The following is a 16,525-nucleotide window of genomic DNA, read 5'->3' on the forward strand; positions in this document are numbered from 1 at the left end:
TTGTGTTGATACAACTAAATTGGTAATTTACCCAAACTGTATTATATTAAATATGAAAGTCACATAATGGTAAAATTGTTAAAGTGAGGGAAAATGATAATATGTAGTACCATCTAACCAACACTTGACGTGTCACTGACAAGAAAATTATTATGCAAACATAGTATTTGTATGATTTCATATTATGAATTTATGGACTACGATAAACAATTTAAAAATACTTTTACATAGTTTATTGGCTAAAGCTTACAATTCGAAAATTACTTTAAATATTAACAAGTGTAATAACTAAGGTATAACAATAACATTTTTAGTTAAAAAATACTTAAGTAGGTAATATCTATATATATACATTTTTTTGTTAAGTATCTATTTATAAAAAATATAAAATGTTATAAATCTATCTAAGTTATAAACAAATAAGTAGTAATTAATGAATCATAATTCATGATTATACAATATATTATAATTTCATGAATATATTTTAAAGATTTTTTAAAAACCTATTATTTATTTCAAACTAATAATTTATTATATTATTAATTATTAAAGTTATTAATATTTAATATTAATGACCATCAAAAGTATATGCAATTCTCCATTTCTAAATTATTTAAATATCTCGATAAATATATATAGAAATGTCTTCGTTTTACCTATATCTTTATGTTCTATACAACTATTTTAACAGTGAATATAAGTACCTATTTATTATTTCAAAGTATTTATTTTATTTAACTAATTAAAAAAAAAAAAAAAAAAAATTAAGACATATCCAATTCTATAAAATTGTATACAGTCAATACTAATCTTACCCATATTAATGGGCAAGACTATATTTGTAAGGAGATCCAGATCCCTTTCAAAAAAATATTTCTTTGTATTAAATTACGATTAAAAAGTTTTATTTAGGTATATAGTTAAAAAAATATTAAAACATATATTAACTATTATGATGTAATGACTACCTTTGTATCAAAATTATATCAATTTTTGACTAACCCTCTCCAATTTTTTTTATATGATCTCACTTATGGATGGGCCAATATTTATCAATGAACTTTATACTATAATTTTTTAATTATTAATTTCATAATTTGAAGTAGAATACTTTTATAAAAATGTTGAACTAATAAAGTAGTTAAGTCATTTTAGGCATATGAAACGATAATATTTATTAGATTTATACATTTTTTTTATATAAATAGATAGTTTAGTTTAGTTGATTGGAAAGATGGATCATTGTACTTTTTTTTTTTTTTATATCCTTTATCTAATTAGGTACTCTTCTTTTATTAGTCTAAACTTTAGTCTTAAAAAGCTATAAATTCGCGGGTTTAGTTTGTTTATCGATAACAATTTAAAATACGATTAATTTTAATATTTAACGGAGATAGAATCTATAGCCATGATCTATAATAATACATCTGGATACTCAGTCACAGTCACAGAAGTTGACAACACTACTGCAGGTGAAATTACTGCTGGTCCTCCAAATGACGTTATAAAAATGTTGACAACCGTTATGAGGAATATACCAACAATGACGTAGTTTCCCAATTTAAATGCCATTCTTCGTTGGTCACAATTAGTCACATTATACCGAGCACTCAGTAAAAGCGCTACACCAACTAAAATCTAATACGACCATATTAAATAATTAGTAAATCTAAAATTAATAACTTGTAGAATTACCTGTAAAAATATGCTAATCAACAAAAGCACAATGCAAATGACGAAAAGAGCGCTACCATCACTATTTTCTAATACATATCTTAATTGATTTGCATTTGCAGAAAACAGTGCAACGTCCATCATACCATGAGATAATAACTTTTTATTTCTGTATATGTTGAACGCTCTTGGTGTATCATCGTCTATATTTCCTATCACCTGGAATAACATTTTTTTTTAAATTAATTTTAATATCATTTCAAAAATATCTGTTTCATGATATAAATATATATATATATTTATATTTATAAATTAATTTATGATTTAGTATGTTTTTTAATATTGCTATTAAGTTAAGAAATTTATTTTACTATCAGTACCTACAATAGGTATCTATATTATTTTATATTAAATTAATTTTTTTTTCTCGAAAACGCTGTTCTTAAAAATATCATTGTGTGTATTAAATATAATAATATACGTAAACATTTTATGTCCCCACGAATAATGTTTTTTAAGCTATAACAACAATACAATAAATATTGTTTTTCATAGTTAAAATTTAAAATTTTCTTCAAATTTAAACTTCAAATTACTCATAAAAATAAATTGTGCATAATATGTTTTCTAAATATTTTTACGTATCTGTAAGAACATCTTATGTGGGATCTTGTATTTAATTTTCAAGTTTTATGACTGAGTGAAATTTTTTTATCGACATCTATAAAAATAAAAATGTAAAACATCTTTGAGAAAAAAATAGTAAAAACTTAATATGCTAAAAAAAATTTAATTTGTCATGTAAGTAGAATTTTTTTTTGTTAAATAGTTTGAAAAACATATAAAGAACCTTGCATTAAATTTTAAGTCTTGAATAAAAAAATAAAATTTTTAAAAATTATAAAATTATTTACTATGAAAAAATTTGAAATTTTTTGAGATTTCACAAATTTTATCGAAATTCGAAATTCAAACGTTTATAAATTCATAAATATTATGACTGTAATTTTTTGAAATGTTTTAATTGGTAAATAAACAACTTGTAAGAAATCTTGTATCAAATTTTTAACTATTTTTATCCAGCGTATAATGAAAATTTTTATAAATAGTTTAAAAAGAGTTGAAATATTTAAAAAAATACTGGCTAATTTATCAACCGTATATTGCTCTTCCTTATAAATCGACTGAAATACTTCTAAAAAAAAACTTACTGGCCCACTATAAATTAATAACGACTGAGTCACAACATTAACGATTCAGAAATTGACTAAGAAATCAAGAAAACCCACGTAACATATACTTATTAGTACCTACAGTTTGTTACTATTGGCTAAATCTTGCCCTCAGTAGTGTTCCTTGTTTCTTAAAAAGAAATTTATACAGAGAGTCCTTATACTCTAAACTTTAATTTATGCATTTAATAATTGTACGAATTAACTATTAGATGTTCCTTAATAGATGGGTTTTCTCCATATGTCTATGTATTAAAGTGATTGCGATTAACTGTAAATAATGAATTAATCTTTGATATAATATATGCTTATTATATAAATTAAATGTATATGTAGTGCATAGGTAACATCTTAAAAATAAAAGTAATAAAACATATGGAAACATAACCACTTATTAATTTTGCATTTTATACACACCTCATTGGCTATAACAGTTTGGTTCGGTAATAAACTGTCGTCGTCCGCCGGGAGTTCTTTGTCGTTTTGATTATTTACTAATCCCATTTCAGCACCATTCGTATCGGTATGATCAGTCGAGAAATCTACTGTTGAACTACGGTTTGTTGTTACTATTTCGTTCATCTCTATTTGTTGGGTCTTAATGTCGGTCGATCTGTTAGGCGTTTGTGCTGCAGCGTGTTTTAGTTTTTGCTCGGTGGTTTCGGAGTTGTTATTGGTGTGCACTTGATCTCGATCCTTTAATACCTGTTGTTCGGTACTATAGTGAGACGGAGGACACGCAGGCATTGTCTTTGATTAACTACTGGTCGAATCTAGTTTCAACAAATGTCCATCTATCGACGTGATTTCCGATATTCAGTCTGTATTTCTAAAAAAAAAAAAATTACTATGATATATTAGTAGGGGATTCCTATATTTAGTTGTTTTATTCAAACAATATCATCATTTATTAACCTTGAGAACACGTGTACTTACTTAATTTTTATTTATAAGGATAACTTAGTGAGCATATATGATATATAGATACGTTATTACATATTAATTGTATTATTACGTATATAAATGATACAAACGATTTCTTAGTATTTTTTTAATATAAAATTACATAATTTAATAAATAACGTATAATTATTTTTTTAACTCCAGGTGTGCGTTATTATTATTTTCTTAACATATTTTACGAAATAATAAATTATTTTGTATTAAAAATTATTAAATTGTTATTTAATACATATTATTTGTAATTATCAATTAGTATTCTGAAATAAATATATATATATTTAATTTTTTTTTTTTTGTTATTTATTATATTATATTATAACTGTTAGTATTCGTCAGAAAACAAAATATTTTTTATTTTAAACAAAATTTAACAGTAGATATTTATGTATTACGTACACATGTTTGATGCATTATATGGTATAATAAATAATAATATAATGTAATATTATGTGTCAATTGAAATATTAAATGAATATAAATGTAAACAAACAACAATATTATATGATTTAAGATTTTCATGGGATCTCTTGAAAGCCTTTTTGTGTTTCCCATATAGGTTAATTGATCATTATTTGAAAATTTCAGATTGAATTTAATTATATAAAATTGAAATTGCATGACCATATTAAATTATTAAAGACTAAATACATAAATACTATTTATAATCAATAATATTGATTATTGGTAATGGATGTTTTTTATTTTTGTTAATTTATGCTAAATGTCTTTGGCGTGTATTATAACTATTATAGGTATGTGTTTGATTTGTTTGTGTTAATGTAGCATAGGAACTAATATTAGATTATTTTCTATTTTGTAATGTAAAATAATAATTTTAGTAAATAACTTTTTGATAACTGCGAGTAAGAAAGTTGGTAACTAAATGTGAATACAAGAGAGGCTACAGGAAAGATAGATTTCATAAATTTCCCAAATTTTTTAAAAAAATGTTATTATTTATTATTATTACATTTTCTAATCGTGCTGATTAACGACGTGACGTCTCGCATCCTATCGTTCTTGTCGTAATTGCTCATACTCGTATTTACATTTTTATTCATTGTAATAAACTTAATAGTAAGAATAAAGTTGTTGATAGGTTTTCTAAAACCAAAATAAAATTAGATTTCGTCTTATAATTTTGGATCTGTATGTTTATACAGTTATTTATATATTTTAATATTTTTTTATTATTTATAATATTTTAAATTTAGTAACTTTAATTAAAAATATTTTTTTAATGTACCGATAAATTTATTTTTCATATTGTTGATTGAAATATTATAATATATTTTAAACGTAAATAAATAAACAATGGACGTTGTTCAACTGTCCTAAATATACAATAATTATATAACACGACATTTATAGTATAACCTAATCCCTAGTAAAACCCTGGATTCACGTACTATGATGTATAGTAAGATATTGAATGCACATAATGATTGAGTATGTCACAATAGATATATAAAATTTGAATTTAATGATGAATCATAATTATTTAGATACTTAATAAAACAATTCTAAGAGGAAACCGTCTATGGTTTATCACCGTGTGTTTCTAAGGATATAGTACAATAATTAATAAATATTTATTAATCATTATATTATATATTATACGTATATGGTTATTAAATCAAATCTCATATATTTTTATAAGTAATTACTAATTATCATGATATTATTTCGTTCAATATTACTCAATATTATTAGCTAATACAATAAGTAATAGTGTATATAATTAATAAGCTAATAGTTTTTTAATGTTTATTTTATTCTAAAAGAAACTTATATATACTTTACTCATAGTAGAACCATGGTTCTACTATGGTTCATTATAGTAAACCAATAGTTTCTAAAAAGTAAAAAAAAATGTACATCATTTTTTATTGCTGATAAACAATATTAATGACTATTTTAAGCATAGAATATTTCTGATTTCTGCTTTTACCCTGTGAAGTACAAACTAGATTAAATTTTTTACCGAAAACCTCTAGAAGTTAATGATCTGGATATGGATATTTTTTTCCTATTAAAAATAGTGTTCTTGGACAAAAAAAAACTCATCATTGTTAAACAGTTATATTTATTCATAAGCTTAAAATTTAAAATAACTCATTGCTTGAAAACTATTATTTAACAGTGAATAATGATAATTACAAAAATATCTTTGATGAAATTTACATTTTATAACTATTTATAAATATCTTAAAACATAAGTAACATAAAAATAATGCAAGATATTAAGGTTTTAAAACGATATTATAATTAAACAAATACAATAAAAATAGTATATATTTTATCGCAATCAAATTACATTTTCTTATGACTAGATTTCATTAAATTTTTGGTTTAATATTTATTTTATTTTTGATAAATTATAACAATTAAATAGGTACAATCAATATTATGAACAATAAAATCCAACAAATAACAGTATTACACTTTCAACAATAATTGTTGCATTTTAAATAATTATACACAATTAAATTAGAGATAAAACAAATATTACTTGAATTTTGCTAAATTTAGATGTTAAAGATTGTATAAGTTGGTGAAAATATCGATTACTTCTCAAAAAAATAATTCTTAAAAAGTTTAAGCATTATGAGGTATGTATTCTTAAGTGGCTATGAAACTGAAGTTAACATGTTAAGTACAAATAAGTTACATACTTTTAAAGTTATTAGTTGAACAGTCATAAAAATAAGTCATGCGTTATGTTAATTAATTACAAATTATTTTTAACTTGCTAAATTCTAGCTTTGTAATCAATATTGTAGTATTCTTCAAGTATTAATAAAAAAAATTATTGTAACATTCTATATTTGGTGTTGTACATTTGTGTTATCAATTTAAATCATTATATTTATATATTGTATTTGTAAATATTAAACAAGATCAAATATCTTATATTACCCGTATAATTTTATGAATGATTAAAATTCATAAATTTGACTTAACCTTGAATAATGTTAAAATAAAATTAAAAGGCATAGTTTATATAAAAAAAAGAATATATATAGAAAAATTTTATTAAATTAATTAGTAATCACTATAAATGTAATTATAATAGCAGTCTTAATTATATTTATACGTACAAAATAAAAGTAAATTGTAGGTTACACATGCATAATAAAAAAAAAATATTTTCCTAATGTAAGCTTAATGATCGCTACATAAACAAATTTCAACAATACTTTTTAATCAAGAATATTGAGGTATGTGAAGATTGATATTTTTTCATGATTAGGTATAGTGTGGTAATTTTATTAAATATCGGTCATGTAGAAGTATAAAAATCAATAAGTAGATACTATATTGTAATAAGTTTAAACGTTTTCAAATAAATACAATTTTTTTTTTAAATTTTAAGTATTTTCAATATTCAAATTGATATGATCAAGTTTTATTTGGTACTTATTAATAACGATAGAAATAATTAACAATAAAAAGTAATTAGTAATAATTATGTATAAGACGTCATAATATGTTGAACATATTATACATTGGTAAAAATAGACGGGGTAGGTGGTTTGAGAAGATTTATTTCTCTTAATTTAAAAGTTAATTACACAATACTAAGAAATAAGCATGTATCATTTTTAGAAAATATTATGAAAAAGGGACAAAAAAAATGCAATAAAAGTCCATAAAAAATAAAATTTGAGTTTTTTGCGTCAAATCATGTATAAAACTGTAGTATGATTATATTGGTTTTCCAAATGCAGATATTAAAATATTAACCACAGTTACGAGGAATATTCCGACAATAACATAATTTCCGATCTTAAACGCCATCTTTCGTTCATTGCAATTAGTTACTTTGTACTGAATACTCAAAAGCATAGTCATGCCAATCAAAATCTAATAAAAAATAATACGTTAATATAGAATACAAGTATATTCAAAAATACTCGAAATTTAATTTTCTTACTTGCAGAATTATGCTTATCAATAAAAGTACTGCACAAATGTATGAAATGTATTGGCCATCAAACGTCTCTAAGACATGCCTTAATTGATTGGCATTTGCGGAAAATAACGCGATGTCCATCATACCTTGAGTTAAAAGTTTCTTTTTTCTATATAAATCAAAAGCTTTTAAAGTGTCATCATCAGATTCTCCAAGTATCTGAAAAAATAAATTATTTATATTCAATAACGTAATTTAAATATTGTATTTATTGTATTTACATTTCCGAAAATTCCATTTTTATTATTTATAATAGGTTGGAGTTCATTGTCTTCAGTAGGTTGACCAATTTGTGCCGAGGAATTGCCATTTTCTACATGAGAAGGATCAGTTATATCGTTGATATTATTTTGTATCTTAGTAAAATTTGTAGAATCGGTTTGTTCCGAAGCATTTTTTTCTTTTTGGTTTTTATTATTTTCATGTATTTGATATTGTTCTAAAATGGGTTTTTCCATGATCTACACAATTTTCTGAAACAAACAAAATATAAAGATAGTTAATATATTCGGTATTAAAATATAACTATTTATGCAGTAGTCCGGGTAGTCTATTCATTTTATTTTATTAACAAACAGGTATGTAAAATAGATTATATTTTAAAAATATAGTATTTTATGAGAATATATTATATGCAATGATTATTGTTAATTTATATCAGTTTCATAAATTATGGTAAAAAATTACATCATTATGGTGTACAGCTGTCTACCTATTTTTTACGCCTACTACATATCAAACCGTTCCAATGGTTTGAGCATATGAGTTGGGAATTTTTCTTCAATAAAATTTAAAGTGACCGTAGAAACAGCAGCTTTATCTTAGTTTTGAACTTACAGCTTAGAAAAAAGTAAAGTAAATTCTTTTTTTTCTTTTAAATATTGATTTGTTAGTACAAAATACTTGTTTTTTATACTATTAATAATTATTATATTGTTTTATTTAAAAAAATAATTTGTACCCTTACATCTTATGATCTTATGTTTTTTTACAACAACGCAATTTGTATGTATTTACAAGTTATATATATTTATTATTTATAACCTGTATATATTGGATAAAAAATAAATTTATATATATATATATTAAAATCTATACAGGCTTTAAAGTTAAACTACGTAATTTTTAATTAGGTGAATTACAATGTATAACTACCACCTATATATGACGTTTAATTAATTTTTTACAAAATATTGTATCTTATTTATCTTAATTTAAAAATGTTAACAATAATAAAATTATACTTATCTTTTATATTGATAAATATAGATATATTTATTTGTGATAACCGCCATTGATGTTTTCAGTATCCTGAACTTAAATTTGTTTTTGTTAGTTTTTTTTATTACAATTATATATCATATTTTTAGTAAAGAACTTTATCATTAAACAAATAATGTAAAATTATTTTTTATATTATTTTATGATTTTAGCAATTACTAACTTATATGTGCCAATAATGACAAAACAATGTTGTGGTTAGGAAATACGTAATAGTTTAATATTATATGTACTGCTTCATAAATATTATGCCCTTAATTATTATCTTCGTGTTTAGCATTTTTGATGAATACAAATAAAATTTAATCTGTAAATTATCAATAAAATTAAAAGTTAAATAAAAAATAGTCATAATAGGATAATTATTATACTTACCTATTAAGTATTAGAAAGTAGATAGCAATGTAATAAAATCAAACATTATTCACTAAACTATTTTTTAAATATGTTCGGAAACATTAACGTTAAATATAATACATTTGTATAATTAAAAAAAAATAGTAATGACATATTTATATTTAAATATAAATAAAGAATTTAAAATAAATTTAATAGATATTTTCTAATTTACATTAATAAACAAATATTTTGAAAAACCATATTTATAAGTTATTATTATTATTATTTTTTATCGATTTTATTAAGATTTATCAAAGACTTGTAATGTTTGTAATGCTTAAATAAGCATGAACAATTAATGTAGTTTTAATGAGTTTAATGAGTATACTATATTTTATGTGACTAGAATACTATTGATAAGAATAAGTTAAATGCAATTAACCTTAAAATATATTATTCTTAGTAAGAATATAGTCTAAAGTTTAACCCCGTTATATCTCCAGTAATACTCACAACTATTTTATAGAATTTTCTTTTATTTTTGTTTACGTCCTTAAATATTATTTAACTAAGTGCTGCCTAAGCTCATTTGCTTCGTTGGCCAAATATTACGCAACTTAAACGTTTAACTAACTGGCACATGCCACATACAATACAAGACATAAAATAAAACTGGTTGTACATTAAGTATCTCTTTATTTTACCTAAGTTAAATGTCAAACTTTCACTGCTAAATTAAATAAGATTGTATTTAGTTTTATAAACTATATAAATATTACTAAGTTACGTAAAACCAATCACAGGTCGCTGTCTTTACACCCGTGTGATTGCCGCAAAATCCAATATCAGATTTCTCATCTTTTATCCTCTTTAAACCGAGTGCTGAAAATTTTTCATTGCTCTTTAAACAGTGCCAAAAATAAAACTAAAAGTCAACAAAATAGTTCTAATTTCCAATGATTCCCAAATTATCAAACCAGACCAAACATTTTTCACTTACCGACTTCTCCAATAATGAACCTGGTTCAACAACTCATACATTTTCAATCTATATCACACTTATATTATGCAGAAACTAAAGTTTATATTCCACACATAATAATATCATTATTTTTCAATGCATAACACGTGTGTTCGTTCGACTATTCACACACATTGTAACTATAGCTCCAGCTGTATTTGATGTGAAATTGTTTATGTATCAATTATAAGTTATCCGTCTCGAGTATATCTTTAATTAAAGCCAATGTAACCAATTTGCAGGTTGAACATTTTTTATAAGGCAATATTAAAAATAACCTTAAAGTTTTAAGTAAAAGTACTTAAAAAACAATACGAATAACTTTGATACAAGAAAAAAGCGTAAATAACCTTTGTGAAATAAATTATTATTTTATTAACTTTATCGCTATGTTCCATTTTTATTATCTTGAGATTTTCAAAGAAGGCGTTATACCAATTTTATTAAATTATTTATTTAATTTTTTTTTTTCTTTAAGATATGTACAATCCGTACCTTAAGGAACTATAAGAATATGTGATGGTTAACTAAGATAGTGAAATTATTTGTTTGAAGAAGTCGTAACACTTCCTATTTTATTTTGTTTAAAATTATATTTTTTAAAACTAAATTAAACATACACCTATTCGTATTATAACCAATGCTTTTGGTTTTATAAATTACAATATTAAATATGTGGTACAATACTGATAGCTGAACTTGAACTATCTAAATAATTACTGTGATTAATGAGTTAATTTACATTTGCTGAATTAAAATAATATGTACCAAAAACATTAAAAGAATTGGCCATCATCCATCTTTAGATTTTTAAAATCAACAATTCTAAAAATAAAATAAGTTATAGTGAAGAAGTGTGAGAGATAATGTCAATCGTAAAATAAATAAACAACTTTCATACCTTAAATAATAATAATAATAAATAAAATCATAGAATTACACTCAAATAGTAATTTTAAATTATTATTCATAGGCAGATAGTTTCCTGGTTTCCATTTGTTTTTTGTTTATAATGTAGTGAAAATAGAAATTATAGAACTAATTCAACGTAGAAATTTATATTATTTAGCATTTAGTAGTAGTGACCTTTCAAAATATTGAGTCTCGGGGTATATTAAATACTTGTCATTGTTTTGGTTGAGAAAAAAGTTCAGTATAGTCTGATAAAAATAAAAAAAAGATAAGAACAACACGTCAACACCATACAAAGAATAAAAATGATTATAACAGAATACTTCATGAACAGTGTTTGGAATAAATCTAGATAATTATTTTTATATATTTTATCTTATCTAGATAAATAATCACAAGTTATTTATGTATTTGTTTTAACTAAATATTTCACTTTTCCAGATGAATTCACAAGATACATTTTTTGTAACAATTAGCTAGGTTTGTATAACTCCCCCTGTCTCGGGTGCAGCTTGTTAGCTTGTATGTAAAATAACATGACCTACAAATATATAAAGTTATAGTAAAAAGTTTATAAATTGTTCCTATTTATTAATATTCTGTATTCAGTTATAAATATAAATAAAGTATACTAATTAATTTATATTACGTAAGTTCCTATATTACTGTTGTTTGTCGCGACCGGAGTTATTACCCACAGTCTTATAAATATTCAAAAACTATAATTAAAATACCAATTAATAGAAACAGATTGCAAGTGATAATTGCATGAAATGTTATTAACGTATTTCAGGTTTTATAATATGGATCTATGAACTATCTACAGTAAAGTCGTTTTATTACGTACATGTATAAAAATATTAAAAATTATTTCTTATATACAAATACTGGTAAATATATTTTCAATGTTGTTAATTAATAATTTTAGGATTTATTCTTAGAAATAAAGCGTGCCAGAGATACTCGATGGGATTTTAAATGGTTCGTTTAAAAAATACATATATCTTTCTAGTAGGATGTTTTACAAATTCATATACATTAGTTGTCATAAGCGAGTATTTTAAAATTATTATATTACTTATCTATTGTCGCTATAAAAACTATAGCTTTAATGTTAAATTATAAAAAAAGAATCGACAATCGAAAACTGATAACAAACTTATCGTCTTTAAAATGGCATATACATTTACTATTAATCCAATGTAAAAACCACAAAACTGTGTTTTAAAACATGTCAAATATACAAATTTAGGCTGTCATTAGTGAATATACCTTGACAAAGACATTAGAGACGAAGATTGCATGTGTATCTTAAAAGTTTTGTATTGGATAGGTATTTATTATAATGACAGACTCATACGCAGTTTCGCAGCAGTATACACATTAAATAATTAAAATATTATGTTATAATAGCCACTATGAGAACTTGTAATTTATTACCGTGGGCGTAAAAAAATAAAACGAAATAAAATTTAACTAAGAAACTTTACCTGATTTACGACCGCTTTTCGTGTTACCATCCAGGTAAGCGATGCCAAACTTTCGGGGACAAATGACTGCTATTGCGACTAATTGTGTTTTAGACGGTGGCTAAAACCCAAAATAAAAAAAAAAAAAAAACTAATAACAAACAACAAACGAACAAAAAAAAGTTTTACTAAAATATTCTTAAATCGTTTATTATTACGAACTGCACGGACGCCGTACGAACGGGTTCATCAAACTTCATACAACCACTGCCACAATATTATTATTGTTATTATTATTTCATCCGAATTCATGGAGGTGGAGGTCCGATCTCGTGTAGGTTGGAGTGTGAATCGTCTGTAAAACTCGTCAGTTTTCAGTTGGAGGGGACTATACTAGCAGACTAACGGAAGATTACCAACGCAATACGCATCAAGAAAATATTCAACATAACCTATTTCTCGCTGTATAACATATTATCGTAAAAACTCTAAACTGTATCATATTATTTTAAGTACTTAACGTAATATTGATCTTTTATGGTAAAAGTTACATCTTTGCAATGTACCTGTTAAGTAGTATTTAATATTTGTGCATACGAAATATGGTATTCAAATAGTGTAAGGTTAGATGTAAAATATTTTTAGTGTTATGAGCGTTTCAGGTTTTTTTCGTTGTGTCGTAGAGGCGGATTTATCTTTTTTTCCGGCTATAGGCATCAAAAATTTGCAGTCCCTATAATAGGCGAACAACTGAACAAGTTACCACAACCGTATACCATATAAAATATAGAAAAATATAAAATATAAAATAAATACGCACATTATTAATTATTTTTCGTAAATTTAAAGTAATTTTTTTAAAATTTTTTTTTTAGAAGTTTGATGTTTTTTAATTAAACACTACAACATTTGCCGCCCTCTCAAATTTTGACGCCCTAGGCAGCTGCCTACAATGTCTAATGGGAAATCCCCTTCTGATTGTGTGAAATCGTTTTTATTTTTTTGAGTTGCTACTTACTACCTACACTGGTGTAAATACTGGTCAAGTATTATACTATAAAACTATTATTAATTATCATTTTAATGGTTATAAATTATAATTATTATTGTTTTGAATGCGAAAAGTATGAATTTGTTCGACGGAAGCATAGTCATTATTATGTTAATATTATTTATATGTAAAATTTACGTTCATGTGTGCCTCAAGTTTCATGCATGATAAGCATGTTTTTACTCGTATCGCCACTACCGTGTTGATAGTTGATGCGGCTGAAATACTAAGTTAAATTAAAACGGAGGAAAATAGGTAACCGCTTTGCTATATTACAGTAGGCGCGATCATCGTAGATACCTCGTGATTGAAGGGTAAAATACTGTAATATCTGTGTTAAATTTGAATTTAATAATGATAAATCATTGTATATGAGAAAATTTTGAGTAAAGAGTAGGTAGGTACTAGGTCAATACGAAATTGGTTCCTGGATCGAATAAAGTGTACGAATTGGTTCCCGAAAAAATTGCTTTTTAGTAGTATACAAATGTTTGAAATAGTTTTTGAATAAAATTACTTTAAGTTTATATAACTGATATACTAATATAATTAATATATATAAATTGATAATCTAATAAAAGTTAAAAAATTACTTACATAATGTTGATAGGAAGGAGGTTGCTTCATCAAAATACATAAATTTGAGGGTTGTAGATCAAAAAAGGTTGCGCAAATTTGGTATAGGAATCAGATAATACGTAATTATGTACTTATATAATATAATTATGTTTCTAAATACTATATAGCGTACCTTTAATTTTTTTAAATAACAGAGAGGGGGTTCAGACTACATGGACCCCCTTAGACACATGTCTCAATGTCTGTATACATTATTAATATTGATTATCCAATATTTTTTTATGCAAAAAATATTTATACATCGTGCTCAGGTAAGTAATATAATATTTTGGTATTATTAACTTTATTCATTTTGAACGTATATTTATCATAAATTCATAAGCTTAATAAAGATTCATAGACTATAGACATATTTTTCTTCGTTAACTGTTAACATAAAAATAGGGTGGGACGTGCTCTGCAACAGCATTACTTCCCCCATACAGCATACAGCATCGAAAATTAAAATAATTCAATCTGAATACACAACCATAAATGAAAGATTGTGCTTCGATTCACCAATCTTTTCAATGGATATCGTGGATCGTTGTTACACCCATTGTGATAAAAGTTTCAAAATTAAGAGTAAGAAAAACTGTTCGGTGACATCATTGAAAAAATCTAAGTAGCAATGTTAAGCGGTCTTTCATTATTCTTTATCTGATTCACCTTTTCGAGTTGGTCGACAACCCGTCACTCTTGAAGTCCTAAAACATTTTATTGTGATAAAATTATATTTTATAAATGTTAGATATCATCAAAGTTCTAATTTCTAATTTTCATTTTTATATTTTTTATACTCAATTTATCATAAATTAATGACAAAAACAATTATTTAAAAAAAATTAAATCTAACAAATATGTAAGTAAAATAAACTATTAGTTATAGATACATTATAAATTATAAAACACAATTCAATCTTAGACAAGATTATAAGATTAATTTTATTTACATTTTTAATTACACTATACACCGTATTTGGTAAATACTACCTTAAATCTTTATAATATCCTTGATGTAAATATTATCAGCAATAATATTCTTAGGAGTAAAATTATAAGAGTTCTAAAAAGTTGTTAGAGCTAGTTTTTCTCAAGTTTTGTCTCCGACCTAGGGTATTCACTTTTCTAACTACGGTTTTTCTCAAGTGCTGTCTCCGACCTAGAGTATTCAATTACAGCGAGTTTTACCGGTTCTGGTTAGACTGTTAGAGTATAAAATTATAATAATAATGTATATTTTATATTTATACCATATTATATCAATAATATAATATTTCTGTGAATACTGTATATTCACAGAAATGATAATTTACATTCATACTAATACCTAGAAAGTAAAAATAAATAAAAATTGTTATTATTGCGTTAAATAAAATTCATAATAACACAGAGTGAAAAACTCGAACGGCCGATTTTAAAAATAGATTTTCCCAGTAATAATTTAGATAAGAATTATTGCTAAATACTATTAATTCTAAAACAACGTGTGCCATTTATTATTTACTATTTACTATTTAGTATTCATGAAACAGTGGAGTGGTGAATGACGCGCTCGTCCAATAAAATTGTTTTACAAAAATAGCCGCACTGCGTTCATTTCGTCTTCACTTTAATCTTAAACGTCACGATTCGGTACCATCTGCTAAAGTTGTTAAATTATGGATAACTTCGAAAAATGTGTTTCCGAAAGAAACCTATACAAAAAAAAACCATTCGTCTACTTGAAAATGTACCACCTTTGGAAGCGATAAATCGTGTAGTGGAAAATATACGAAGTAGGCTTGAGAAGAGATGGCCATGCGGATTTGATTAAAAAAAAAAATAAATGGTAAGTTATTTACATGATTATAATAGATAATAGTTATTTTTATTCGTTTTTTTTTATTTTATTGTTTATCTTAGAAAATCGGTTGTTTTAGTTCCTCACTCTGCAAAAAATGCATAAAAGTTAGGAATCCACGTTTTTTTTAACTATAGAAAAATAAT

At 24.2% G+C, this 16,525-nt stretch overlaps 1 protein-coding gene across 2 annotated transcripts; it reads right to left on the reverse strand.

Moving 5' to 3' along the window:
* Nucleotides 1-1,248: 1,248 nt before the first annotated feature.
* Nucleotides 1,249-13,127, reverse strand: LOC112596434 (ninjurin-2-like). Of its 2 annotated transcripts, none has more exons than XM_025342108.1 (4): nucleotides 12,889-13,127; nucleotides 3,324-3,735; nucleotides 1,696-1,893; nucleotides 1,249-1,638 (listed from the first exon to the last, which is right to left on the reverse strand). In XM_025342108.1, the coding sequence occupies exons 2-4, from the start codon at nucleotides 3,651-3,653 to the stop codon at nucleotides 1,414-1,416; spliced, it is 753 nt and encodes a 250-aa protein (XP_025197893.1). In that variant the 5' UTR covers nucleotides 3,654-3,735; nucleotides 12,889-13,127; the 3' UTR covers nucleotides 1,249-1,413. The 2 variants fall into 2 exon arrangements, with proteins under 2 accessions (XP_025197893.1, XP_025197894.1); XM_025342109.1 differs by lacking the exons at nucleotides 1,249-1,638; nucleotides 1,696-1,893; nucleotides 3,324-3,735 and adding exons at nucleotides 7,306-7,736; nucleotides 7,807-8,004; nucleotides 8,067-8,318.
* Between the last annotated feature and the right edge of the window lie 3,398 nt (nucleotides 13,128-16,525).

The sequence above is a fragment of the Melanaphis sacchari genome, unplaced genomic scaffold (genome assembly GCF_002803265.2).
Source record: "Melanaphis sacchari strain LSU unplaced genomic scaffold, SCAv2.0 Contig31_pilon_pilon, whole genome shotgun sequence".
In the NCBI taxonomy this organism is placed as follows: Eukaryota; Metazoa; Arthropoda; class Insecta; order Hemiptera; family Aphididae; genus Melanaphis; species Melanaphis sacchari.